Source organism: Anopheles arabiensis, chromosome 2, assembly GCF_016920715.1.
Source record: "Anopheles arabiensis isolate DONGOLA chromosome 2, AaraD3, whole genome shotgun sequence".
Classification (NCBI taxonomy): Eukaryota; Metazoa; Arthropoda; class Insecta; order Diptera; family Culicidae; genus Anopheles; species Anopheles arabiensis.
The window spans coordinates 91,282,148-91,309,509 of record NC_053517.1 but is presented as its reverse complement, the minus strand read 5'-3'; the positions used below and the strand labels follow the sequence as shown (position 1 = coordinate 91,309,509).

The window sequence follows — 27,362 nt, the reverse complement described above, 5'->3', positions numbered from 1 at the left end:
AAACAAAATCAATGCATTTTACCGCACCTCTTCCCCTAGCCCTATCTTCCCTGTACCCTTACCGTATACACCACCCTCCCGCCTTCACAACCATCCCCCCGCTTCTTTCTTACCTTTCTTACTTCCCTGCACCTACCACATCCCTTACCCCCCCCCCCCACCCACCAATAACTAACATACGCCATTTTATTTTATCTTCAAGTCAGTGAAAGGCCCCAAAATCCTACCAGCGCGGTGTCCCGATCGTCAAATTAATCGTTTCCTTTTGCACCGTTCGGTTTACTGTGTGTACAATTGTGTCCCATTTCCCGTTGGCCAGATAGTGACCAGCTGATGAGCGCCTTAGCGGACAAGTGATTCTCATCCTCCACATTCATCGTTAAGGTAATTTTGGGGGAAAAGTGGATTTGCAATAAATTACATTTTCGATTCCATTGAAGAAAAGTTGTTCGCGCCCCTTCTTCTCGGCCCTCTTTCATTTCCATTCCACATAGATTCTCTCACTCCTTCTCCCTCTCTTTCACACTAATGGAAGAGATAGAGCCATGTTCTGTTTTTGTTTCTCTCTAATTTTGGCACATTCAGCTTTGGTTTACATCCCGTAACCTGTTTCTTGTCCTTATTTTGTTCATCTTTTAAATTGTAATGAAATAAGACAAACTAGGTTAAGATTAGCAAAGATCTTACGTGGTGAATGAATAATTATGTTTGTATTGCTATTATTTCATTCCATAATTAAATCAATTTCAAACTGCAAGCCTTTTCTCGCCATCCATCACCGGCCCCTGCCGTTTCCTATCTTCAATCCAGCACCGTAAACGCACGCGGAAAAACGAACGCCGCAAACGCACACACACACACGCGCACATTGGCGTGCAGTGGTGTTGGTGCAGTGGTGGGATCGGTTCCACACATCTGACAAATACCACAGGCTTTTAATTCGACAGGAACCGACGGTCAAAGCGGACGCGTGCTGTTGACGTCTCCGTGTCGCTGCGTGCGCCTCTAACGTTGGCCAAAGAAGTGAAAGAGAAGCAAACCGTGTGTGTGTGTATGTGTGCGCGTACAACGGATGTTGGCAGTGAGGAAGAAGAAGGTGTGTATAGAAGGGAAAAAGCCAAGTGGCCAGTGATTGTTTCTTCACCTGAAAGAGTCGTCCACTGTCGCTACAAATATCATTCTCGTTGGTACCGGTTTTGCACAAGTGTGTTAGCTCACCCACGCACGAGAAGGATTGGTTTAGTGTTGTGTTTTTGTCGTCGGATAGCTAAACAAAAAATCCAACGATTATGCATACAATCGATCGAAGCATTTCGCACAAAATGTATAATGTGCGTGTGTGTATGTGTGCGTGTGCGTCTGTGCGCGCGCGTCACTTTCAGTGTGTGCAGTGTGTTGGAAAGGAACACAGCAGTAGGCTTCTCATTGCTGACTAGTAGCTGAGTATGATGACGATGATGATGATGATGATGCTTCCCTCGCAACATATCTCACCGACCCGACCTCCTCCCGCTACCATGAGGGGGAAATGGGGTTGATTGGGTGGCACAGAAGCCGAGCGTGAAAACTCAGCGCGCCACAGTGTGCGCAAATGGCGGCGGTGTGTGTGTGTGTCGTTGGTGTGTGCAGCACCACTTCATCAGAAGGCATCGAGGGCGGGGTGAGGGGGATATGGAAAAGCAGAAACCAAAAAAGCAGTGTTGCTAGAATAGGACGGCACACACCAACTGTCACGCTTTCTAACGCTGCTAGAGAGAGAAAGAGAGCTACCAAATTGTGTGTGCATGTTTGCATGTGTGTGTCTGTGCGTTTCGATGCTGTGCATGTACTTGTGTGTGGCTGTTTGTGCGCGGTTTAATGAGCAGGCGAATGCGGCATTCGCAGCGAAGCTTGTGCGAGATGGAGGAGACGCAAAGGGAAAACGCGCCCCGTGTCGGTGTGTTTGTGTACGGCGGATAGCGTGCGTGCGCTTGTGTGAGTGAGCGCGCTCCGTTGTGGGTTTGTTTTTTGTGTGTTTTATTTTTCCTCAACGCGCCCGTCCGCATCGGCAAACGGTGGGGTTTCTCGTTGGCGGAGCTTATCCCACGGGGGTGTGCCGGGTTGCGGGGAAATGTGAATGTGTGTGTGTGTGTGTGTGGCGAAGAGCGGGGATAGAGCGCAAATATTTTCCGACCAAATCCAATATGGCGTTCGTATTGTGACAACCAAGATCCTCACCAGGATGGGGCATGGGGAGGGGGGGGGGGAGGGGGAGAGGGATCACGGTGGTCGTAGTGGAAAGAAGAAAGGAGAATCAGTTGCGCTGTGTTTTTTTAGACAACTGGGAATCATCCCGTGAGACAGCTGACTAAATCATACGCACACTAATACGCATTCAAACGCGCCTTTCGCTCTGTAAAATGTGCTTAAAAAGTGGTGAAGGGTGTAGGTGAAAATTGCAAACAATATAAACAGTCATCCACAAGCAAGCACGCCTGTTCGACGGTGTCAATACGAACGCTGCGCCGCGACACCGCAGCTTTGAAAACAAATGAAACCTTGTGTGCGTTTGACCGGCTGCTTTTAGCCGTGCGAGATTGAGTTGACAGCACACGCAGCGACGGTGTCCGCATGCGTTCGTATCGGTGTGCACTGCTGGCAAAAATCAGCCACCAGTGTGTGTGTGTGTGTGTGTGAGAAAGAGAAGGTGCGAGCGTATGCCTTCTATCTCGAAGAAACGACCCTTCAAACCGGGTGAGAGTGGGACAACACAAACAGACAGCAACAGTAGTAGGCGCGCATATGGTTTGTTTACGGCCCGCGCGCGATATCTTCACTCAACGCGAAGAATAGCGCTCCTCTGTGTGCGTGTGTACTGTGTGCGGGCGATGGTGTGCGTGTACAGTTGCGCGCGGCAGTGTAAGCTGTAAATGTGAGCCAACAGAACCACACGCCAAGCGAGCATATTCATTCATTGGCTCACCTTTCCCGCTTACACGCTTGCCGGCACACGTATTGCCATCGCTCTCGCGCGCGCGCGCTCTCTCTCTCTCTCTCGCTCCCTTCTAACTGCACAACGACCCCTTTCCCGTTGTGAGGTGTGTGCCCATCCTGCCCGCAAACCCCAGTTGCCCCCCCTGTATATATCGAATGACGTTTCTTCGAACAAATCGTATACCGCCCCACTGCTGGGCAATGAATGATCCACAGAGTCAGCTGAGGTGGATGATGAGCTTCCCAAAGGGCCCGGCCAAAATGCGGTTTGCACAAAACCCACAACAACACTTTTCAAACATTTGCCGAATGCCATCGATTTGTTTGTCCATTCGCACCATTCCGGAAAGCGCATTAATTTATTGTGAATTCCTTCTTTTACTGTCTTTTTACACGTGCATAGTGGCGTTTTGAAGCAGCAGTGTTTATGAAAGCATTCAGTAGTGTACGCAACACGTTCTACACAGCTCCGGAAATTGAACTTTAATTGGCGAATATTCATTGAAAAGTACAAGCAGTTCGGAAAAAATCAAGTAAGTACGTAGGAATATAGCGTAAGATTAAATAATTGATTGTTTTCTTATGCTTATCAGACATCTCGAACTTATCAACAATCTTTGTGGGTTGTCTTTTGCTTATTTGACATTCAAAAGATTTGTACAAGATATATAAAATTGAAGAAGTCTTCGTATTCATGTGATTGCTTAAATTAATTGTTTTTCTATCATTTAAAAAGCAGATCACCATTCTAGTCCGCTGGATATGACCTTTGGCGTATCCTCGACCAGCCAGTTGTTATCATTTACCTAAATATTTCGGTGCGCAAGCAGTGACGCCTCAAATATTCCTCCACGCCGGTTCCAGTTAGATCGGCCGAAGTTCAGTATTATTTACTTTTATCTTGGCATGCTGCGATTAGTATCTCAGTGCTAAGTTTAAACAAAGGAATCAAAGGAAGGAATTTCCAATGTACTTCTTCTCTTGTGACCTCATGAGCTTGATAATCCTAAACGTAATCTTTATCTGCACGAGTTGGGATCAATCATTCCTTAGGGGTTTGATGCATGTCACGTTGAAGATGCAATGTAATGCTACTAAAACCTTAAGGAATCTTTTTATTTCAGTTATCCTTCTGTATGAATGATCATTGCAATTGCCTCAGTTGGAAGCGATTTAAAAAGCAAACTGAAACGCATCTTTTGAGTTCAACTTCAAAGTTGCAACTGTTCTCCGAAGGGTTCAATTCAAAGTGCAGATCATACCCAATATTCCTATGACTCATCCAGCATCATCTGCTCGCAAGAAAGCTTAGGCACCAGGCATTGTTGCACTTACAGGAGACATCTTACATTCAACTCCTGTTCCCCATCCCTGTTGTCTGATGCTCCTTGTGGTCAAATCTTAAGATTTACATTCGATCCAGGGACTCACACACACACACACACTTCTTGGGAAGAATATTTTTGATGGTAAAAAAGGCTCCCCGAATTATACCTTCATTTTGCCGCTCCCTTGAAAGACCTCCACTCCGCCGCCCCCTCAGTAATCACACAATGACATTCACATCGCACCCGCACCAGTTCTGCTTCACCCCCTTCACACCCTTCCTCCATCCACTTCCTTTGGTGGGAGGAAGGGGGGGGTTCATCATCGACCGTGCGGGTTCCCCGCTTGTTTCTCGCTCCCGCCGATTCCCCGCTGGTTCCATTCCTTCGTCCACCTGGCATGGTGTGTATGTGTGTGTGTGTGTGTGTGCGATCATTGCTACGTCATATTCTCTCGCTCTTTCTATTGGTCTTCCCTCCGCTTTCCTCCTCCTCCGCCTGTCCTTCCCCACACGTTCGCTATCACACCACATACCGCGCCTCGCCCCATCACTCCTTCCCCGTTCCGTCTCGCCCTGCCTGCCTCCTACTTTGCCTCTTGTACCCAGAGTTCGTTGTTTTCTTCATCTTTCGGTGACGTTCGGTTAGCGCGTGTTCACAGCAACGAATGGCGCGCACACACACACACATACACAGCGGCGCACACGAGCGCACGCACGCAGGGGGTACTGCGCACACACCAGCGCAGACAGCAGCTCGTGTTTTCTAACCGTCTAACGGGCTTGCGGACGCGGAACGGAGGGAAGAAGCAAACGACAAAAAAAAAAAAGAAAAAGAACGTTGGTGTGTAGTCGTCGCGTTGCCCCCTTTCGCCCCTTCCCTTGTACGCCCTTGTCTGTGGGTTAATGGAAGCTTGCAGGGCAGGGTAGAAGGGCAGAGCAGTAGGGTAGGGTCGGTTAGCCTAGGCATGCTTTCAATAGACTAGTGGACTGGTAGCATAAGCAAGCCAAGGGGAGGAGGGAGGTGGTAGAGAATCAAAATTACACCCATTTGCACACACACATACAGAGGCGCGCACACATACGTGGGTCACACACTTGGCTTTTTCGTAGAACACACACACACACACACATACGCCCTTATTCTTCTCATTTTTTTCACTTCTTTATTTTCTAGTACATTACAATGACCGTCTAGTTGACATTAGGCTAGTGTTTGTGTGTTTCGTGCACCAAAAAAAAAACCTACCTCCTTTTAGCCATTTTCTTTCCGGTGGAGGCCACAGCGCAAACGAATGGAAATTTCCCAGCGAGACACAAATCCCAGTTGCTCCAAAATTGACTGACGCCCTGTTTTGTCCTATCGGACAGCAGTGGGGAAGGTAGTGGTGGAATGACTCGTCCACATTTACGTGTGGGGGGTGGTTAGGCTCTTTCCCGAGCACGAGAAAATCCCCAGCAGAAGAAAATCGATCAATTGATCCTTCTTGTTTGCTGTCAAAATTCCCTCTTTGGGCTTCGCAGAATGAAAGTATGCAGCAAGCAGCATACTCCTGAACCTGGATCGTCATATTACGTCCTTTTCAGAATATGTGTTTGCGCGCTTTTGGGCTTAATATGTGCGTCCTTTCCGAAGCGAGCAACTGCTGCTGCTGCCGCTCTAACCAAACGACAGACGACGAAGCGGCAGCCGGACGCAGCCATGGCAGGCGTGTGGCTGCGGGGCGGCGTGCGTTTATACCCCAGCATCGGGATGCCGACAGCTTTAACTAGCCATCGGCTGTGGGCAGGTCGGGGTGAAAGAGGAGCAGCCGCGGTCTTTGATGCTCCTTTTAAATCCCTGCTGTTTCGCTCGTTTATCGGCACTAAACCAGCCAGTGTAAACAGTGCGAGATAGAGAGCGAGAATGAGCGGATTTAATGGCCTATCGTCAGCTGTGTGGACGGATTGGGAGAGTCCCATCCGTCCTGTTTTGTTTATCGCGTGAGTTTTCCGTCCGCTAATTTTCCACCCAATGAATGGAAACGCTTAAAATGGTGCGCGAATTTTCGATGCTACTACAGCGTTTGCGAGAGACAGAGTGAGATAGTTGAACAGTACACAACCATGACCTTCCCACACTGCTGCACACGAAAGGAGTGCAATACCCTTCTCCTTCCCCTTGTTGCTCGGACGTCCGGCCATATATTATATTACCTAACGCGTGTGACAATTGTGTTGTTCAAATTTGCAATTGCGTGTATGTGTGTGTTGTTTGGCGAAAATTCCCAGCGTCCGTTGCAATTTCATCCTTTGTCTATCACACACACACACACACACACATTCTGCTTCTCCTCTTTCTCTTTATCCTTTGAAGAAAACCTCCTCCCCCCATACCGCCACCCTCTCATCGCACTAAGCTTCTACTTTTTCCAAAAATCTCGGACAACGCAGCCTCCCCACTTTCAGCAACTGCTCCCTCCCCGCATCCTCCGCCCGATTCCTTCCCCCCACCTCCCCCTTCATCATCAGAGATCCTCTTTGGAACCATCTTTGTCCCCCACCCCCCAAACACCCGCCCAACGCTCTCCTATTGCTTTCTCCCCTTACTCCTCGTCTCTCCTTACCACCGCGCGCAGAACGACTCCTCTCAAAAGCACCGCTCACCTTTTCCTACCCGTCCCGGCTCTTCACATTCCCTCCCCCCCCCCTCCGTTTCTACCCCCTCGCCGTTGCTGCTGCCTCTTCTTGGCACGCACCGCGCGCGCCATTTTCTGTGCACACGATTCCCGTCGGCCCCGCCCGCCTGCGCCCACTTTCCTTGCACGATCAGCCCACCGCCGCCGCCCAACGTTCCCTTCCCCCCCCCCTGTCGCACAGTCGTCCAGTGCCTACTACTACACCCTTTTCCCCCATTACCCCTCCCCCGTGCACTGTTCGTTGCGGTCTCCATGACAGTATCCCGAAAAAAAACCCCTCTAAAAGCAAACTCTCTCTCTCTCCCTCTCGCGCTGTCTCGCTCACTCGTTCTTTCTTCTTGCCGTTTGCCTCCGTCCCTTTGCTCTCCTGCCCCTCGTCCACGAAAGGGGTCCACCATCGGCCCGCTCCAATGTTGTGTGAGGTCTATTTTTTTTTTTTGCTTCTTTATACTTCTTTCTCTTCCTCCCGTGGCTTCCACTTCCCTTGCCCGCCCTTTCTCGGTATGTTTCGATTTTCCTCTCACACCGCAGTTTGTTCGACTCTCTCGCTTTCGCACTCGCCCGATCAATGGTCACGCTCTCTCCCTCTCTCTCTCTCTCTCTCGCTCGCTCACTCTCACTCACTGCCACGCTCACCGGGCTGGACTCTCTCGCATCCGCTCTCTCTCTGTCTCACAAGCGCGGACCGGGTTTACACCACGCGTTGCGTTGTTTCCCTATCTGTTTTTCGGTATACCTTCGTCGTCGTTCTCTTGTTTCATCTCCCCCTTCCGCCCTCCGCTCCTTCTCCTCTAACCTCACTATCGTGTCCCTTCTTCCCTTGCACACACCATCGTGCGCACACAAACACACATACACACATATATAATTCGCATCTACCTCTGGCGCGCACTCCCCGCCCGCCCCTCCCTCCCTTCATGCCTACGACGTCACACGAACGCGCGCGCGGTTTCTTCTCAGCCGCCAGCCAGCCAGGCCAGCTAGCCGGGGCCAGCTCGGCTTGGGCTTCCTTTTTGTTCGTTGTTGTTGTCCACCGAACCGTTGTCCTCCTTCGCCTTCCCGTCATCCACCCAGTGACTGTCCACAGCTTCCCTTCGCGTAGTTTTTGATCCTCAATTTTTTCGATCCTCCCCGCTCTATACCCAACCTTCCTACCTTCGCCCGGTCACAATGCGTCCAATGATTGTGTTTGTGTGTGTGTGTGCACCTCCCTTCTTCCCTTTGTCCCGGTGCACCACGCGCGCCTCTCTTCCGTTTTCGGATTTTGGCCGGGGAAGAAGCTTGCACACACACACACACACACACACACACACACACACACACACACACACACACACACACACACACCTATATTGCTATCTTCACAGATTTTAGCGTGCAAAATACAATTTCCCTGTGCACATTATTTAGCACACGTACAGCGGGACACACATACACCTGCATGGAGTTGGAGCTTGGGCATCATTCGCGAATTGTTATTGTTGCTCTTTCTGCTGTTTTTGTTCTTTGCGAAATTCGCCTCTTTGGGTTCGTTTTGGAGTAAGAAAAGCCCGCGCACGTGTATGTGTGTGTGTGTTGTATATGTTATGGCACGCTTTTGGCCAATCCATCGTTGTGGTTGTGTGTGTGTATGTACAAAGTAGTGTTTTTCTTTTTTGCTCAGAAGAAAACAGACAAAAGAAGGGAACGAATACCGGTCGGGAAGATTGCAAAGGGAAAGGCACGAAAGTGTCACGGTTTTTTAATTATAAACGAACGTGCAGAATTGAAAGGATTGAGGGAACTAGTTAGTACAAAAAGAGCCGAAGAATCCTATAATAATATAGGTAAAAATAATTGAAATGGGAAGAAAGTTAAAAAACCATTTGAAAATGACGAATGACGCATTCAGAAAGATCGTCCTTTAATGGGTGTGTTCTGTTCTCTGCGGGATTTTTGCTCCAAACATTCCAAAATCGGATGAATCGATGATGGAGGACATATTGGGGGGGTATTCCCTTCCATTCCATGTGATCCATTACATCATGATGATAACACGAGAGATCGTAAACGATGGCGGAATAAAGGAGGACAACACAACCGCAGCAAGCAGTAGGCATCGACTGCTCAAGCGCCTCATCTCCCCATTCGGTAGCGCCCCCTGGTGGAAGTGCTGAAACTTTCATCGGCTTCGTTTATACCGCTGCTCGGGGTGCTATACTAAAACACATGCCAAAAGGGGGGAGAATAGGGGGGGTTGGCGGTGGAAGGAAATATGATGCCAAAATGACATCTTTTATAAAATTATATTTCATCTCTTAAACATGATTTAGAACTGTCCCACAAGGCACCCTAGCCCCCCGATACACCCTCCCCCTTACCCCACAACACACACACACGAGGCAATCAAACAACGTGCGGGGGTAAGTGGATGGGGGACGGGTGTTGGGGTCGGTGGAACTCTTGTTTCGTTGTGCCCTCTCCCCACGCGTCACCCGTTCCCACTCGCACACAATGAAACGAGCAGCGACCAACCACCACCACCATGCATTCCCCCCCCCCGTACTTCCAACCGCTCATATCGCCGCCACACCGAGTGTTTGCGTGTTGCGTCACCACTACTACCACCACTACCTACCCCCGGGGTAGACGACGAGGGGGGTGGCCGGAGCAGCAGCAGCATGGTCGGTGTGTGCAATGTTGGCGGCCATATTGGTTTGCGTTTTTGTTGTTGTTGTTGTTGTTGTCACTCTTGTTAGAAACGGGCTACGCACAACCAACACACACACACACACACACTGGCCGGTTTTCTAATGCTGTTTTGTTTTGTTTTTTTGTTTAAGAAAGAATAAGCAAAGGAAGAGGTCTTGAAAACAAAAAAAAATAATACAAATAAAACACTAAGAAGGATCAAGAGCGGTATTGGCATCGAAGCAAGGAGGGGAAGCCTTTGAATATGTTTCAAGTTTAAATTTACCGCTAAAGACGAAAGACAATGCCTTAAACTGTACATCATCAAAAACTGTAACATTAGAAAGATCGGTACACAAAGGTCTCGATGTGGACTGCTTTGACCGCTCCCGTAAAAGAGTTCAATCCGTTTACAGGGGTTTCCAAGTCACTTTCGCATGTAAAAGTTGCTATTCGCCGCGTGTGAGATGTTTTAATCCATATCCATGAGAAATTTCATTTCCATCATAATAATTTTGAATCTATTGCTAGTGGATTTGCATGATAACGAAATTTCAGTTCTTATACATGATTCTCAAACGCATCACACAGAACTGTCAAACTCAATCCAGCTTGAGACATGTTGAAAATCTTGTGGAAGAACTAAAAATTCATTATGATGCAAATCCACCATTGGACAACTGATGAAAAACATCTTGCGGAGGCGGTGAATAAAAATGTGCACATTCGAAAGTGACATGGAAACCCCTGTATCAGGGAAAGGAAATATCGAATTGATATGGATTAATTACCACCTTGGTGAATAACAACGTTTGCATTCGAAAGTGGCTTGGAAAACCTTGTAAAGGAATCTTGAAGTCGTCTTAGCGCTGAAAGCAAGCCAAGGTTCTTTACCTTCGTTAAGGACCGGCATCGATCACAGTAGCTTGAAATTAACCGATCTCGTGACTCGGTTTAATTGACCGATGGGCCCGATAATCGGGGAAAGCTTGGCGTATTTTCCGTTTTGCTCCACGATAGACAACAAGTGCCAAACAGCAAGATCATGTGCCACACGCTGCAAGGTGTTAATCAACACTGACAAAATCATCAATTGCAATTATTGCACCGTATGCGTTAGGACGCTCTTTGTCTCTCTCTCTCTCCCTCTCTCTTATCCCTTTGTTCGTTCTGATCAAGGGACGGACACCCAGAGGCGACTGGCGTGTGTGTGGCGGGTTGGCAAAGTGCGATTGCAGCGCGCTTCCCCTCCTCAGCTCACTTCCCAACCATTAAAACCCCCAGAAAATCAGTCGGTGGAAAGAAACGTAAGACACCGTGGGGGGGGGGGGGGTGGATAGGGGAGAACGAGAAGGGGTTGGTTTGGTGGAAAATAGGGTTAGTATACTGTTATACCTACTTGTAACTAGCCCCCGTTTGTTGCGCCTCCCTCCTCTATCCCCCCCCCCTCATGTGTGCTTACTGTGCGCATTTACGTCGAATGTTTAATGCAGCACATTTATGCGTGTGTGTGTGTGTGTGTGTGTGTGCGTGTGTTTGTGCGTGTCCCTGTAAGGGTGGTAGTAATTTTCCGAACCACCATCACTACCACCATGAAACCATCGCAAGCGCAGTTTCTTAGTAAAAGAGCGGACCCCCGGTACGAAAGGTACGAAGGGACTCGTCGTGCAGCGGCAGGTGGTGGTGATGAGGTGACGTGTGGTTACAAGAGAGCTTCCTCCCCCCCACCTTCCGCCACCCACTTCTTACCTTTGTGTGCTGCAGTAGAAGAATCGTGAGGTCGGAAAAATCATATAATTAATGATGAAAGTGGAAAACGGTGCCCTCCTCTATCTCTCTCTCTCTTTCTCTCTCCGTGGTTTGGGATGGAGGGAATTTATTATTCGTGAATGGCGCACACAACCCTCCACACACGTACAGGTTGCTACACACAACTACACCGCAGAATGATGATGATGGTGTATGTGTGTGTGTGCCAATTTTCCCGCTGTACAATTAAAATTAAATTGCATTAAAGCTTCGCCCGTGCGTTGGTACTGTCAGCTTTTGCCGCATGTCGAACGGCTCCCGAACGGGCACACTAGCGCAGACAATCTATCCGGTCACAGGAAACACGTGACTCGGAATCTGCGAAAAAAAACTGGAGCAGATGTTGAACCTTGAAGATGAACCGCCAGATGTTTCAGGAACATATCCTGCCATTTACTGTCCGACCATTAACACTCTTAGATGATTTCATTTACGGAACCTTTAGAACCAGTCTGAGATAATCGATGCAATGTGAGTGCATCGCTTGGATAAGACTTTGCAAATAACGTCCCAGCGTTGCCTGGAAACACCAGGAAAAGGATGTGTTGAATTGGGGAATGAATGTCTTGAAGACTCTCTAGTCATTGGATAATGTCAAGATGATGTGACACATTGGAGTACTATCCCATCAGCAATTTGCCCAAAATTGGGCTCAAGATTAGTTCTTCATTCTCCACAATCAGGAACTATTTAGAACCAATCCAGATGCACAAGATGTACGAAATATCGGTATTGGGTTCCTGTTCTGGGACATCTGGTGCGATGCAATATAAGAATAAACCACTCCAACACTCGTCCAAAACTCTTGATTGCTTGAGGCTAGAGGCTAGAGATTAGAAAGGATCAGGACAACCTACTGAAAAAGAAGGCCCTAGGTTGCAAATGATTGCAAACTGCCTAATGTTTCCCTTGAGGATTTCGCCCCGACCACCCCCACATTGGAGAGATCTCGATGGTTTTACAGTGTATGTTGGGAAATATTCGCCCTTTATGCCTCTCTGGCCCTTTTCTTTTTCTCGTCTGCTTCTTCGTTGCATATTATCGAACAAGAAACAAATGTTGTATGAAATTTGATACTTTCCCCATTTTCGCTTAGGTCGTCTTGTGCACGGTGGTAAATTCTATCCTTCTCTATCTCTGTTTTTGGATGCTCTCGTCCTTCCAATGCACGTTACTTGCTGGCCCAACGTACCAAAATTAAATTACCAAATAAGAAACTCGATCGATTTATCATCGAAGAATATCCTTCCCCGTGCTCTGCTGCCCTCCATGAAGAATCCCTTCGACCCGCCATGACCATGTACATCTCGCCAGCTTCTTCGTCTTCGATCCCTGGAAAACCCGATCGTGCAAAGATGTGTGAGCTTTTTTTCGGGGTTGTGAAGAATCTCACGGAATCACACGCCGGGCCCGAGTGGCGGAGGCTTGCCCTCCTCTAGTTCACGGAATTCACGGTTTGAGAGGGGGGGGGGTAGATACTGACCCACGAGAGAGGGATAAGAGGTGCGGTAGGGCGTACCGCAAACAACACCAACACTGGTGCAAACGATCTCATTTACAGGCGCGCACAACCACACACACACACATATACCAACAATTCCCAACGTTTCAAAATCAATTCAGGCAAAACCCACCCCACCCCCTCGGGCGGCTTCTTCCCCCCCCCCTCTCCCACACACTTCCATCAAATGTCCACGCTGAAAATTGAAGGGAAAAGAGAGGGTGAACGGAGACGTTGGTGGATGGTGTGTGGAGGGAAGGTAGGAAGGGCGGAAGAAGAGGGGGGGTCCATTCATCCTCTCAGCCGTCCGCCGCCATTCCTCGCACCCTTCGTGTTGCTGGCCAGCCGCCCGGTCCGTGCGGGGCCTGAGGTCCGTGCACACGAACATCCCCGCAGCCTCTGCACTTCCCTACCACCCAACCCCCCCCCCCCCCTCTCACCCGTGGATTGTGTATGTGTGCTTCATCAACATTTTACTTCTTCGCTTAATCTCTCTCTCTCTCTCCGCAACTCTCCCTCTCTCGTAGCACTAATTCTCTCACTCTCTCGATAACAGACTGGCCCACACACACACACACACACACTCCGCCACCGTCATCGTTGTCACCCTTCCTTCCCTCCTGGTCGTGTCACTCCGGTGTGTGACTTGGTACTTCTATGCTTCTAGTTCCTGCGCCATCGTCTTCGTCATGTTCCTTCGCCTTCCTCCCCCCTCAAGTCCTCTTGCCTCCCTTATCACCCTCCCGTGCCTGTTTACAGTCCATGGAGCATTTATGGTAGATTCTCCACAAAAAAAAACAAGGCCCAGTATTCATCTTGGCTGGGTTGTTCTGTGTGTGTGTGTGTCGCTCTTTTTGTGCTTTTTTTCGGGGGGGTGGTAGAGGTGGTTATGCCGTTATGCCGTAGTAGAGGCGCGGAGTGCCGTAGTCATCATCCCCCATGCAATGGGAGGAAGCAGCGAGGTAGTGTGACGCGCACACGGAATGACGTATTCGTGTGCGCATGTGTTTGTGGGTGTGCGTGTGTGGGTGTGTGTGTGTGTGGGTGTGTTGGTGTGTGTGTGTGTCGAGACCGGAATCCCTCGAACCTCATGGGCAGGGAGGGAAGAAGAGAAGCGAGTGGAGGAAACACACACACACACACATACACACACAGCAAGCTTTGGCTATATATGTCGGCTTGTGTGTGTGTGTTTGACGCGTGTGTAGGATGATGCTTTTCTGAACGTTTTTCGAAATTTCCAGAACCTAGATCCTTGGGAAAAGCCGAAGGAAAATGCGAAGCGAAGGATTTTTTGCATCTCTCAAAAAACACACACGCACCACGGTGTTACCTTCGGAAAGATTTCCAGGAACCGGGTTACCATTTGCCAATGAAAACTACACTACAGGAGGGATGGAAAATAGATGTAACTTTTCCATCGGGTTGAGTTACCGCACTAATAATGAATTCCAATGAAAACTAGACATTCCGATTCCAAGAATAACACGATCGCAACGAGCTCTGCTGGGTTTTGCAGTAGGTGATTGGCCCATTTAAGGGGGAAAGGTGAAGTTAAAAGTAAACGTTTATCATTTCACCACAAGCTGAGTAAATAAAAAGGGTCAACATCTCTCTTCAGTTTGTCATCTTTCGTGCCAGACGAGCGCTACCGGCAAAAGGAAAGCATTTGAGCCCAAGGCCCTCGGGTGGGGAACAACACAGACACGCATTCCAGCTGTAGGGCGATCTTGCCTCAGAGTGTAGTCCTTTAACCATCCGCCGCTTACTGTTAAAAATCATCTTTCTTTGATGTTCTAATGGTGAAAGCGATGTTATCTTATGCTCTGCAGAACACAGAAACACATGTGCACAGAGGGCTCTGCACAGTACAGTCTTGCCCAAAAATACAATATTAATGTTACACTAAAACAAGTACACACACACACACATACCCATACACATCCAAAGCCCTTGCCAAGAAGCAAACCGCCTCTTGTAGACATTTCGAAAGAGACTTCACAAAATGGCGGCGTACGATTTTTCCGACCACACTGAAGAGCCGGAAAGGCAGCGGGAGGAAGGAGGAAGAGGTCTCGAGTAAAGGTGGCCTACATCTTCCTTCTCCTGCCCCACCTGCACACTCGCCCGAATGATTATTGCCCTCTCTTTCTCGCTCGTACAGTACTACCGGGGGTACGATTGCTTCGCTCCGTTATTAATCAAGTTGAAGATCTAACAAGCATCGATGTGGGGGGGGGGGGGGGAGGCGATGAGTTTTCCACCAAAAGAAAGCCTTAACACATCTACCTCGAATGCAATCGAAGAAGGCCACACCGCCACACCATCTGCCATTGATTTCCGGGTGATGGTGGTGCCTGTGTGTGTGTGTGTCTATGTTGTGTGCAGCCATAGCTGCATTGCTGGCAGAATTGCAGAAAGGATTGTTATGGATGATGTTATGGCATTGAAATCCCTTTCTTTGCTGGACTCGTTGTCATGCATCACTGGTGGAGTTTGAATTTTGAAGAATTCTCAATTCTGCAAAACTTTTCATCCAATGGCGCGTGCCTACTCCCTTGATCGCGCACACGCCTGCAGTTTGCATGATGTCCCTTTTGACCACCGAATCTTCCTGGATGTTGTTGTTGTTGGGTGGAAAACAGCGAGAGCAAAAAGATCTTCCAATAAAACAATGGTAGGCGGCGCAGATGTAGAGTTGCTGAGGAAAAACGGGAAATATTTCCATCGTTGTTGTCTACTCCCCCGTCCCAGTTGCTGTTGCTGTACCCTTGAAACCTCTCTAGTAGATCTTTTCCAAATGTTAGGTCGTGGAGGAGGAGAAGAGACCGGGAGAAGGCAGGAGGGAAGAGAGACGTTAAATCGGCATCGTGTGCTATTGGTATCTGTGTGTGTGTTCCGTTGTTAGGGTGAAGGTTGTCAAGGGAAGGTAAGTTGGTGATGGTTGTGAGAGGGTGACGTTGTTGCTAAGAGATATCTCCTTGGTTGTGTAGTATGGGCTGCTGGCTGCTGCTGCCTTTTTGCCGGGACACAACCCGGATTTGCGAAGAAGTGGGAAAAGCAGCAGAGAGACGCTGCCTGCGGAGAGGGAAGTGTATGTATGTAGAAGAAGAAAAGGCTACCGGTGGCGCCATCTGGTGGCCGTTCGGTAGTACCTCGGGTCATACACACACACACACCGAGTATGCGAGATAGCGCTCGTGGGACAGGCCGGCAGCGAGAGCGGGATGGAAAGACCGATTGGATTGTGGCGCGCGGGTCTTTTCTGGTGGGCCACGCTGGCCCCGTTCTTCGTGTTTGTGTGTGTGTGTGTGTGCGTGTGTTGAGCCCCTTTGTGTGTGTGTGTGTTTGTGTGTGTATGACGCTGTCAATTTCCACCGTGCGGCGCCCGAATGTTCCGATATGCTTTTACTTGGTGGACAACCCCTTTTGCTTCGTCGCTTGCTGCTGCTACCATTGTTACCGACCACAAATCGTTACTCACCAATGGAACTGGTTCTTGTCAAAGATCTTCAAGGACGAATCGAATCGAACAAATATCCGGAGCAATCCTAATCTCTTTGACACACACACACGCACCACACAATCAGAAGAAGATCTCTGCAAATGCCGCGGCATCAAACATGAAATTGGTTGCTTTGATCCAATTGGCTTTTTTTTGCATGACAGTTGCATCGATTTACACGTCTTTCTTCATCGCTTAGATCGTTGGACAAAGGCACCATTGATCCACGTAGGTCTAGGTCTCTAAACGGTACAGATAGAGAATCGGCCAAGAATCAAAGTGCAATCAGGCAGGATCTGGCCACCATCCTTAAATATGATGGTTTTAGGTGGCCATAACCATCACACAGGTAAAGAAGACACAGCGGACGCGGGACGACGCTTCGGGGAGGGTTTGCAAAAATTATTTTGACGCTAGTCCGTGTCCACCATTTTGTGTGTGTGTGTGTGTGCGCGCTTCGGGATCTTCCTCACCGTTCGTAGGTCCCTGCCAAAAAGAGGGTGTGTGTGGTGTGTAACGAAGGTAGGAGAAGAAGGGTGCTGTGTAAGCGAACGATAGACACGGACAGAAAATGGCGCAAATGCGACGAATGCGTTAGAGCGCGAAAGAGATAGAGAGAGAGAATGGGCAAGAAGTAGCCAGCAGAAGAAGGGATCACGAGGTGCGGCGGCGGCAGTGGTGCGCACAGGCAGGCAGGACCGCAGAGGGGTTCGGTAACGGGGGGCGTGCATGAAGAACGGGGTCAGCGGGGAAGAACGTGTACAAGGAGACGACATGCAGCAGCAGCGGCAGTGGCAGCGGTGGCATGGTCTCTGCCCGGGAAGAGAAGCCGGTAGCCGGTACGGGGAAGCGCGCGCGTTGGTACCGCGGGGAAGGATGGTTGGTTGGTGCTTGCGGGGGGGAGCGTACATTTTTGAGAGAAAGAGAACGAACCCCGCTGACGCAGCCAGCAACTGCAACAACAGCAGCAACAACAACAGCTCAGTTGTTGAGGCGCAGTAGGCTAGAGCGGGAGAGAGAGAGAGCGAGAGCGTGCGAGAGAGAACGAGCGAGAGCAGAACCGAATGGGGCGCACGCTAGGGGTAACGAGAGAGTGAGAGAGAATAAGCGTTGAGCAAGAGAATGTAAGGTGGGTGGGAAGGGTGAGGCGTGAAGTGGCGGGTTGATGATAGTCAGCAGAAGGAAGAGGAGGTTGGAAGGTGTGTGGAGGGGCTTTTTTGGATCGCATTGCGCGGGAGGGGGGCGGGTGTGTGTGTGATGGAGAGACGGATGGGAGCAAACTGGGTAGACACGTGGCATGTATAGAGGAGAGAGGAGGAAGCGGTCGACCGGGTGACAAGCGAGGAGGGATGAAGAAGGCGGCAACGCACGGAGAGAACGAACGATCCCCGGGGGTGGTGGTGGTGGTGGTGTGGAGACCCGGGCAGGGATTGAATTTGGTATGTGTGTGTGTGTGTGTGTCCAGGGGAGGGGTTTTGGAGTCGGACGGGCAGGGCAGGGATGACGTTTTGCAACACCAGAACCAGCCGGGAGGGCGTGCGGCCGGTTTCTGGCGGCGGGTGGATCTGCTTCTGATTGCCTTGCTCGGGGCGACCAAGGGCGCCGAGGTGTGGTGCAGCGAGAGGAAAAGGACACAGGACATAGGGTTCCATTGGAGGTCCATATTCTACTATCCTTGCTGGTTTGGCGAGCCAGAATGGACAACGGTACGATGGGGTACGGGAAAGGCGCGGACAGGAAGGTGAAGGAGCAGGAGTTATCGATTAGTTCTCCCCGGTTGGAAGTTGGAGAGGGCACACGGCACGGGGGGAAGGAGCACTCGGTGTAGGGTTTTGCGGCAAGAAGTTGATGGTAGAGATCATGTGTTTTTTTACACAAGGTTTGTGTGTATGTATTTGAATTTGTATAGGTGTCTGTGTCTGTGTGTGTGTGAATTTCATTTCCTGTACTCATACAGTTATGGATGGTCTCTCTTCTGTATGTGTGTCGAGATTTGGTGTGCTACTGGGCTCGACAATCGTGTGCTGGCTTTTCCCATTTATCCTCTAGCGCTGCCTGCTGGATTGGAATGGATTGGAATGGCAAATAATGCAATTCTGGCAAATAATGCAACGGCCGGGCTCAGCCATCGGGTCGATTTTTCGGTTGTCTCTACTTTACAGCCCTGGGTCAAGAATATGAGGAAAAGATAAATAGGAGAGCAAACATTAAAAACACCTTCACACAGTTCTTAATCAAAGAGAGCTTTCTGAAACACCGAATGAATCAATTGCAGTACAATTCCTTTCTAATCACAATTTTTGCCTTTTTTTATTTTTCTTTTTAGATCAATTTCCATCTCATCGTTCCGCTGGCAAAACCCCGCGTCCAAACGGCGGCGTGAAGAGAGATCCTTAGCATAGGGGAGCAGACACCCAAGCGCCGTCACCGTGGCGTCCGACGACGGCGAGGAGATGGGCGAGGTCGGTGCGAATGCAACGGAATCGACTGCACCACCACCACCACCGGCAGCAGACAGCAACAGCAACAGCAGCAGCAGCACCAGCACCAGCGAGCCAAAGGAGAATGGGGAAGTGAACGGTACGGCGACGGACAAGACTGCCGTCACCGATAATGCAGCCGTAGCGGAGGAAGACAACGACGACGAGGAGGAGCTGCTGCACGAGGAAGCAGACAAAAATGGCACAAACAGTGAGGCTGCGAACGGTGAAAAGTCAGCAACAGAGCCGCTGGCGAACAGTGATGTAGCGCCATCTGGGGAGAAAAAGTTGCACAACAACGCTGCCGACAGCTTGGGCAAAAAGGAAGCGGCAGAGCCAACAGAGAGCAGTAGTGACGCGACCGATCCAAGTAGCCGAAGTGGTGGCGAAGGTGACGCGACAGAACCGTCGAAGCAGGCGACGGAAGAGAAGAAGCTCTCCACGAGCAGGGAGTCGGACGAGATCGAAACCATGGATGTGGACGAAGAGGAAGAGGACGGTGACGTTGTTGCGGTGGACGCTGAGAACGGCACAGCAAACGGTTCGGCTGGCGGGGATGAAGAACCACCGGTGGTCGCCGCTAAGCAGCAGCAGCAGCAAGTGACGGAGGTCGACGATGATGAGCCGATGGAGGTGGACGGTGGGGGTGAGCAGGATGCGGCTGCCGCAGCCCCGACCAACGGGCACAAGGAATCGAACGCCGACGAGGATGGTGCGACCGTGCGGTCGGAAAAGCTTACCAGCAGTAAAACTGCAGCGGAAAAGGATAAGAGCGAACCACCGACGCATCCAGCATCAAAGCAACCGGCGGATGACGATGCGGAGGAGGAAGAGGAGGATGACGACAAACCGGTCAGTATTAATTCCGACTCCGAGGGTGAGGAATCGCCCCAAAAGCGAGACAGCGGCGAACCGGTGGCAGCGGCGGACAAAGCAACCAAGCCAGCGACCAACAGTAAGCTAATCCTGGTGGACGAGGGCGGTTTGGCGAAGCTGAACGAGGCTGTGCCCGCCGCAGCAGCTGCAACCGTTGTCGGGGGAGTTGCGAGCGCTGGTAAGAAGAGTGACACTGTACCTAGCAACGGGGTGGTGGTGGATGGAGCGGCAGCGACGGCCACTCGTACCCAGAACGGTGACTGTGATGGGGATCTAACGATCCTGAGCGACAAGGAGGACGACTGCGTGGTGATTGAGGACGATGACGGCGAGTCGGATGCTTCCGTGCCGGCCGTCCCCGCGAACAACGCGCGGCGAAGCGGCAGTATACGAGCGACGGGTGGGCGAAAGTCGGACGGTGGTGTTGGTGGTGGAGCTGCGTCATTAATGACGGGGTCAGCAATCAATCCGCTTGCCGCGGCCGCCGCCGCGTTGCAGCAGCAGCAGCTGAACCAGAGCATCGTCTCGTCCATGGATGACGACGACGAGGACGAGGACGACGATGATGATGATATAGAGGAAATCATCGACGATCCGCTGGCGTTGGGAACGCAGGCGACCAACTTGAGCATGGGCGGGCGCGGCTACCAACCGAACACGCCGGTCAACCTCAAGGGACAGAAATCGCTGCTAATGAACAATGCTGCTGGTGGTGCCGCCGGTGGTAAGGAGCCAACGCTGGTGATAATCGATACCAACACAATGATGAACAATGGCGGTGGCGCGCAACGCGGTGCGACGAATCTGGCCTCTGCCGGGGTGACGTCGCCGAACGTGAACAGCAACGCGGCCAATCTGCTCGCGAAGGCAAGCAGCGCCGGCATCCTGGCGAACGCGAGCGCCAGCCCGGGCGCACAGTTTAACTCCCGCAGCCTGCTCAACTCGCCCGGCGTCGTTGGCAACTCGCCGGTGGCCGCCGCCGCCGGTGCTGCAATGCTAAACCAGGGCGGTATGCTCGGTAAGAATGCGGCCGCCGGCTCAGCGCTGGCCCCGGTGACGCCGCTCCTGCCCGCCCTTACCGACGACATGTTCGTGCTGGAGGCGCCGTCCTTTATCGTGCCGTACATCTACGAGAAGCCGCCCGCGGACAATCTGCGTGACATCGTCGACGAGCTGGAGGTCACGATCAAGGAGATGCGCAAGAAGCTCGAAGAGTCCGGTGCGGTACCGCCAGCCGCCAGCAAGCAGCAGGGCGGCGACACCGCCGAACAGGTCAAGGAGGACGGTGCGAAGAACGCGGCAACCGCGGCAGCAGCAGCAGCGGCGGCGGCCTCGCTCTACGGCGACAAGGAGTCGGACAAGAGCAAAAACAACAAGAAGCGAAAGCGCAACAACGACGACGACGACGACTGGGACGAGCTGGAAACGTCCACCGACGACGAGGCGTCGGACGAGGAGCAGAAGACGAAGGTGCTGATCAAGGAGGCGAGGGCGGACATCGAGGCGATCAAGGAGCACATCATCTCGCCGTCGGACAAGGACGATCTGACCGGGGTCGGCGGCGGCGGCGGCAGCAGCGGCGGCGCCAACGGGAGCGATCCGAAGAAGTCGGAAAACTACTTCGAAAACCCGCTCGGCAAGTTCTTCATGAACATCGGCATCAATCTGGTGCAGGAGTTCGTGCAGACGGATCTGCTGCGGCAGCAGAAGCGCAAGCGCGACCGGGAGGGCAAACCGTCGCCGAGCACGCAGCTCGCCATCAACTCGCTGATGAAGAATCTCGAGCAGAGCAAGGAGAACAACAAACCGTACAAGTTCGAGATGAAGCGGTGCGAGTACTGCCCGTTCAAGTCGGAGTCGGCGCTGGTGATGGCGCACCACTACGAGACGCCCCACATGCGCAACTTCATCTACAAGTGTAACTTCTGCGCGTACGAGACGCGCCCACCGCACGACATCCTGTACCACATGGAGGCGGTGCACAACATCAAGGGGCGGATGGAGAAGGCGCTCTCCTACCACCACTGCCCGAACTGTCCGTTCGAGGACAACGGGAAGTCGAAGCTGGCCCGCCATGCGGTCGCCTGCGCGAAGAAGTTCCGGCCCGAGCTGAACCTGAACCCGCCGATGGACTGGGAACCGCCGGCAAAGATACCGCGCATCAAGCCGAAGCACGGTCTCGTCGGTACGGCAACGGCCTATCAGGTAAGCACCGGGAGATGATATGAAGAGTGCAGCGATCGGGAAGAGAAAGAGTAACCGGTTTGTGTTTGCACCACTTTTTCAGGCCATGACCGCACAGCAGCAGAAAAACATTGCCCTTGCCAATCAGCAGCGCCTCAACCAGCAGCAGGTCGCGTCGTCGGCGGTTCACCTGCAGCAGCAGCAGCACCTCAGCCAGCTGCAGCAGCAGCAGCTGGTCGGCCAGCAGCATCTCGGGCTGGCCGGCACGAATGCGGCCGCCGCCACGCTCAACAATGTCGCGCTGGCGAACCTGTCGCCCGCCGCCCAAGCCGTCGCCATACGGGCCCGTGCGGCTGCGGCCGGTCTCGGCGGCGCTGGCAGCGGCGGTGTCGGCGGTCTCGGAGCCGGCGGTGCTGGTGGTGGCCGTGCCCCTGCCATCATCCCGTCGCCCACGGGCATTACGGGTGCCGGCAGCGGGGTGCGAGGGGCCGGTGCCGTGGCGGGCCTGGGCGCTGGCCTGAATGCGACCGCGCTCGCTGCGTCGGCCGCCGCCATCCGGAACACGCTCGCCGGAGCAGGAATGGTAATACCCAATAACCTTCAGCTATCGGCATCGGCGTTAGCCGCTGCTGCCGCTGCGGGAGGATTTAGTAAATATCTGCCGGTAAATTGCCATCCCTTTTTTTCTTTATTTCTTTATTTTCAATTGGATTAGTTTATTTACTTCTAAGAGTTTAATTTCCGTAACTGAGTTCTTTTGCAAAGCTCACTAATCTCACATACACACACAAACTAATCAAGGTTTTTCTTTTTGGCATTTAGCAGGATAATGTAAACACTGAAGTATATGATATCTTGTGTAATTATTAGACTAAAACAGGCCTTCTGTATGGCTGTTGTAAAAAAGTGCATTTATTTAATGAAACCCCCAAACTCTCATATGTTTATGGGTCACATTGTAGTTAGGTAGCCTTACTTTACGGGTCGCTTATTAAGGTGTGACGCGACCATCTTCAAACGATGCAAAAGCTGGTAAAAGTTAGCTGTAGCTTGATTTAAATTTAATTTAACTATATTTTACTTTCTTCAAACACACATTTTCGACACAACCAAAAAGGGGATTGCCTTTTCCGGTGGAGTTTATTTATAGCGGAATTTGGGTGCAAGTGTGCCATCTTAAGCATTTTTTCATGTTATAACTCACTTAAACTAAAACTTAAAACTTGTTAAATATTTTCTCGGTTGATTGTTCCTCAGTTTTTTAAAGATTTGGTATGGTTGAAAAACTATAATTTTCTTCTCAATTATGATACTCAACATAAAGCAGTTCAAAACAATGGGAAAAATCGATTAATCTACATGAAATTTTGTACAATATATCTAGACATGAGAACAAACCCACCTGTATACTCAATTGGTCATTTAACTCAAGTTTTTAGTGGGAAAATAATGCTTGTGGGCACTTTTGCCCCAAATTCCGCTACATCAAAATACACTCAAACACAACTAGAATCTTATTGGCGCGGGAGAGTGCGCGCGTGTAGCGTATAGCTGCCGCCGCCTAATATTAAATGCCGCGCGCGTGTGTGTGTGTGTACCTATTGAAACTAATTTTATTCCTTTCTTTTTTCTATTCTTTTTTTTTCTTTTCCTTTGTGTTTTTCTTTCCCTTTCCCGCCACTCCTTCCCACTCTCTCTATGTGTGTGTGTGTCTGTGTACGCGCCTTAATGTAACCCCGTTTTTCCTCCGTCCCTATGCACCTGAACAAATGTTTGTCCACACACTCTAACACAACACTACACACATCCCCCACCATCATCCATCCCCCCTCAACAAACTATTCCGAATGTACACAAATCCCGATAGAAATCAATCAACAACGCCGGACGATCACTTCTAACCAATTCCAATGCGTCCATCACAATTCAGGTTGGTTTCAGTTTCCAATTTAAGTTTGTATCGATTGCTTTTTTGTTGTTGTCGTTGTTTGGTTTGTTCTTTTGTTAGTATACTTGTTTACTTATGCTCTAGTTTAGTTTTGGATCCTTTATTTGTGTGTTGGCGCTTTCCTCCTTCCAATCGGGTTCAGTAGTGGGGCTGATCTAAACATTCCAATGAAATGACTATTCGCAATCGATTCACTAATATATATTTACTCTTTCTTTTCCCTTTTTACACATGGCATTCTCACACACACACAAACAGAATGCGTCCAGTATGAAGGCGACCAAGACGGCCCAGGCGCCGAGCATCTCGATTACGCCCCTGCCGCGCCAGTCCGCCTCGAACAGCAGCAGTGCGGCGGCCAACATGTCCAACATTGCCGGCGCCCTGTCGAAGCTGCAGGCCCAGGGTACGTCCGCGGTCAAGCCCGGGCAAAACCCGAGCGGCGGCAAGATGGCGTTCGTGGTGTGCGAGATCTGCGACGGCTACATCAAGGATCTGGACCAGCTGCGCAACCACATGCAGTGGATACACAAAGTGAAGGTACGTTGTGTGTGCGGGGTACCTTTGCCCTTTGCTTCGCTAGAGAGTGTGCCATTGCGTTGAGTTATTGACTTTTTTTACACACTGTTCGCTTTTCTGTTTTTTTCTCTAGATTCACCCGAAGATGATCTACAACCGACCGCCACTGAATTGCCAAAAGTGTCAGTACCGGTTTTTCACCGACCAGGGCCTGGAGCGGCATCTGTTAGGCTCGCACGGCTTGGTGACGAGCTCGATGCAGGAGGCCGCCAACAAGGGCAAGGATGCTGGCCGCTGTCCAGTCTGTGGACGGGTGCGTAAACGTTTTCTCTTCGTCGTACAAGTGCCGTTTGAACTAATCTTTTTTCTTCTTCCATCTTCAGGTGTACCAGTGGAAGCTGCTTAATCACGTGTCCCGCGATCACAACATGACCCTGAAACCTGCCCATCTCTCGTACAAATGTACCGTCTGCACGGCCACGTTCGGCATGTACAAGCAGTTCGAAAGCCACGTCTACTCCGCGCACAGTACGGTCGCGAAAAAGACGGGCGAAGGCAAGGGCAGCAAGGGTGGCGGTGGTGGTGGTGGTGGCATGGGACAGCAGCAGACCTCATCCGGTATGGGTGGCAGTGGTGGATCTTCATCTTCGGGCGGCGCCGGCGGACTGCGGAATCCGTTCGTGGGCGGTGGCGATTCGCTGCTGAAGCCGCTCAAGATTAACGACGAAATCACGATCATCCCGCAGCCGACCTCCAACAGCAAGATGGCGAAAACGATCGAGCTGGAAAGTCACGTCATAGGTAAGGGGTGAACTAGGGCAATGTTTTGCAATGAATCCATATCACATTTTAACCAATTTCTCTTCTTTGTAGATTAAACATGACGATAAAAGCATAAGGTGAGCCCCTTTTAAGCCACACACACACACACACTACGACTGCCGAGGATTTGGACGTTGGAGGCCACGTGTAGATGATGAACCGATATCTGGTGGTCGACAGACAGAGTGACAGAGCGAGACAGAGGACATTCAGGGAGGGCAAATGAAACTCCTTCTAATCTTATCCTTTGATACTCCCCATTACCAACGGCCGCCACTACTTGGGTTGTGGTTTCCAATGCATAATCCATTGCCATCGCCACCCCCCAGTCCCACACACGTACACACCACGGATAACGGGATTGTACGGGATTTGGGGGTGTGACGGTGGTGGTGTGGATGGAAACACTGGTGTGTAAGCATCGCACCTTCGGCGTTAATTGTGCAACTCCGGGGGTTGCGAACCGGTATGAAAAAGCGGAATTTTACTGTCCATTATTTTCTTTCTACTACATACACAGTTTCATTTAGGTAATTTAAAAATAAAGTAATATTAAAGCAGCAGAAGCAGGATCAGAGAGTGCAGAGAGAGAGCAGAGAGAATGCAGAGAGAGAAAGAGCAGAGAGAATGCAAAGCTCTCTCTTTAGGGCTAGAAGGCGACTAAGCGCGCGTTGTAAAGAAAGGGAAGAAGCAAAGCAGGAAAAAAAAGAAAACCTATGTAACAAATTCGAAATTAAATCATGTATAGAGTTAATAACCAACAGCAAATGGATTGTTTTTTTTTATCGTCTTCGTCTCCCGTTTTCCCTCTTTTTTCTTTTTTATAAATATTTGAACTTTTGCGTTTTTGTACTCGGGAGGACAAGTCTTTGGACGTCTTCGATGCTGTAGGCGCTTGTGTATTAGCTTATTTGTAATTTACTTTTAAAGTTTACTCCTCTTCTTCTATCAATCCTTCGCTCCTCCTCCTAAGAATCGTAAAGACACACCGGCAGTAATGCTTTTCTGGCTCAGTTCTTCGACTATCACCACGCTTCCACGATGGCAATTGTGAGCAAAAAAAAGTTCCTAGGGATTTTTTCTTCTTTTTTTGCTTCCCATTATCGAGGAAGCTTCGCTGCACACGCTTCCCTAATAACACACGACCATTTTGCGGGAGCTTGAAGGATGTTGTACAACGAGCAAAAGCCAGTGTAGTGTATGTATAGCAGTCAAATCTTACCTACCGATACGAAAGTGGGAAGTGCATAGTCCACACCGTGATCAGTTACCGTTGTGTTGTGCGATTGCGTTGTGTTTGTGAGTGTGATTCATGGTTTTATAACTTTATAAAAATTTGCAGACAACTCACGCGTTAAAACAACAACCCCTACTACTAACCCAAGCAGCAGAAGCAAGGCTAATATTGTTAGCGTCTTGGCAAACTCTAACAAACAACAGACACAAAAAACACAGCAGAAGTGTGTAGTGTATAATGGGAGAAGAATAGGTTTAGGTTAACGAGTCACACTCAATCAGCTAAATCCGGTTTGGATGTGACGAAAAACAGAGTTAGTGTTTACTATAGGGTAAAGTCGGCAGTAGTAGCAGCAGCAGGCAGTAAAACTCTCACACAGCGAGAGCAGAAAGCTTTTCATTTATCGATGCAAATTAAGGTTTGCAGGGAAGAGAGAGAGAGAGAGAGAGAGAGGGAAAAGACAAAAAGCAATTGTAAAAAAATCTCCTCTAAAACTATCTAACTCACGTGCGTGTTTGCTTGAGTTTAAATGCTAAAAGACACTTGTAAGAAGTTAAAGCACGATGAAAAGATGGAACTAGCATCATTGAAATGAAGAACTAACTCATAAAAAAAACAAAATAAAAGAAAATAAAGAAAGAAAAAAGAAACAAAGAAAAACATCAACTCTTTCCCAATAAGATACGAGGACGACACAAACACACAGATTCTTTATAATCTAAATAAACAGAGCAGATAATAATTGAAGCAGAGAATTGTTCCCCGTCACAACGCCTCCGAACGCGCTCCAATTGTCCGACGATCGTGGCAAGTCCGGGTGTGCTGTTTACTCTGTC

General features: G+C 50.2%; 1 protein-coding gene across 6 annotated transcripts; it reads left to right on the top strand.

The window, feature by feature from the left end:
• The first annotated feature begins 233 nt into the window (after positions 1–233).
• On the top strand, positions 234–27,273 carry LOC120896687. Of its 6 annotated transcripts, none has more exons than XM_040301009.1 (9): positions 234–384; positions 3,377–3,506; positions 18,787–22,021; positions 22,104–22,664; positions 23,868–23,930; positions 24,207–24,488; positions 24,601–24,780; positions 24,851–25,268; positions 25,341–27,273. In XM_040301009.1, the coding sequence occupies exons 3-9, from the start codon at positions 18,914–18,916 to the stop codon at positions 25,343–25,345; spliced, it is 4,617 nt and encodes a 1,538-aa protein (XP_040156943.1). In that variant the 5' UTR covers positions 234–384; positions 3,377–3,506; positions 18,787–18,913; the 3' UTR covers positions 25,346–27,273. The 6 variants fall into 6 exon arrangements, with proteins under 6 accessions (XP_040156943.1, XP_040156947.1, XP_040156942.1 ...); XM_040301013.1 differs by lacking the exon at positions 234–384 and adding an exon at positions 932–1,096 and having other exon boundaries at positions 22,104–22,583; XM_040301008.1 differs by lacking the exon at positions 234–384 and adding an exon at positions 932–1,096.
• Positions 27,274–27,362: the final 89 nt, after the last annotated feature.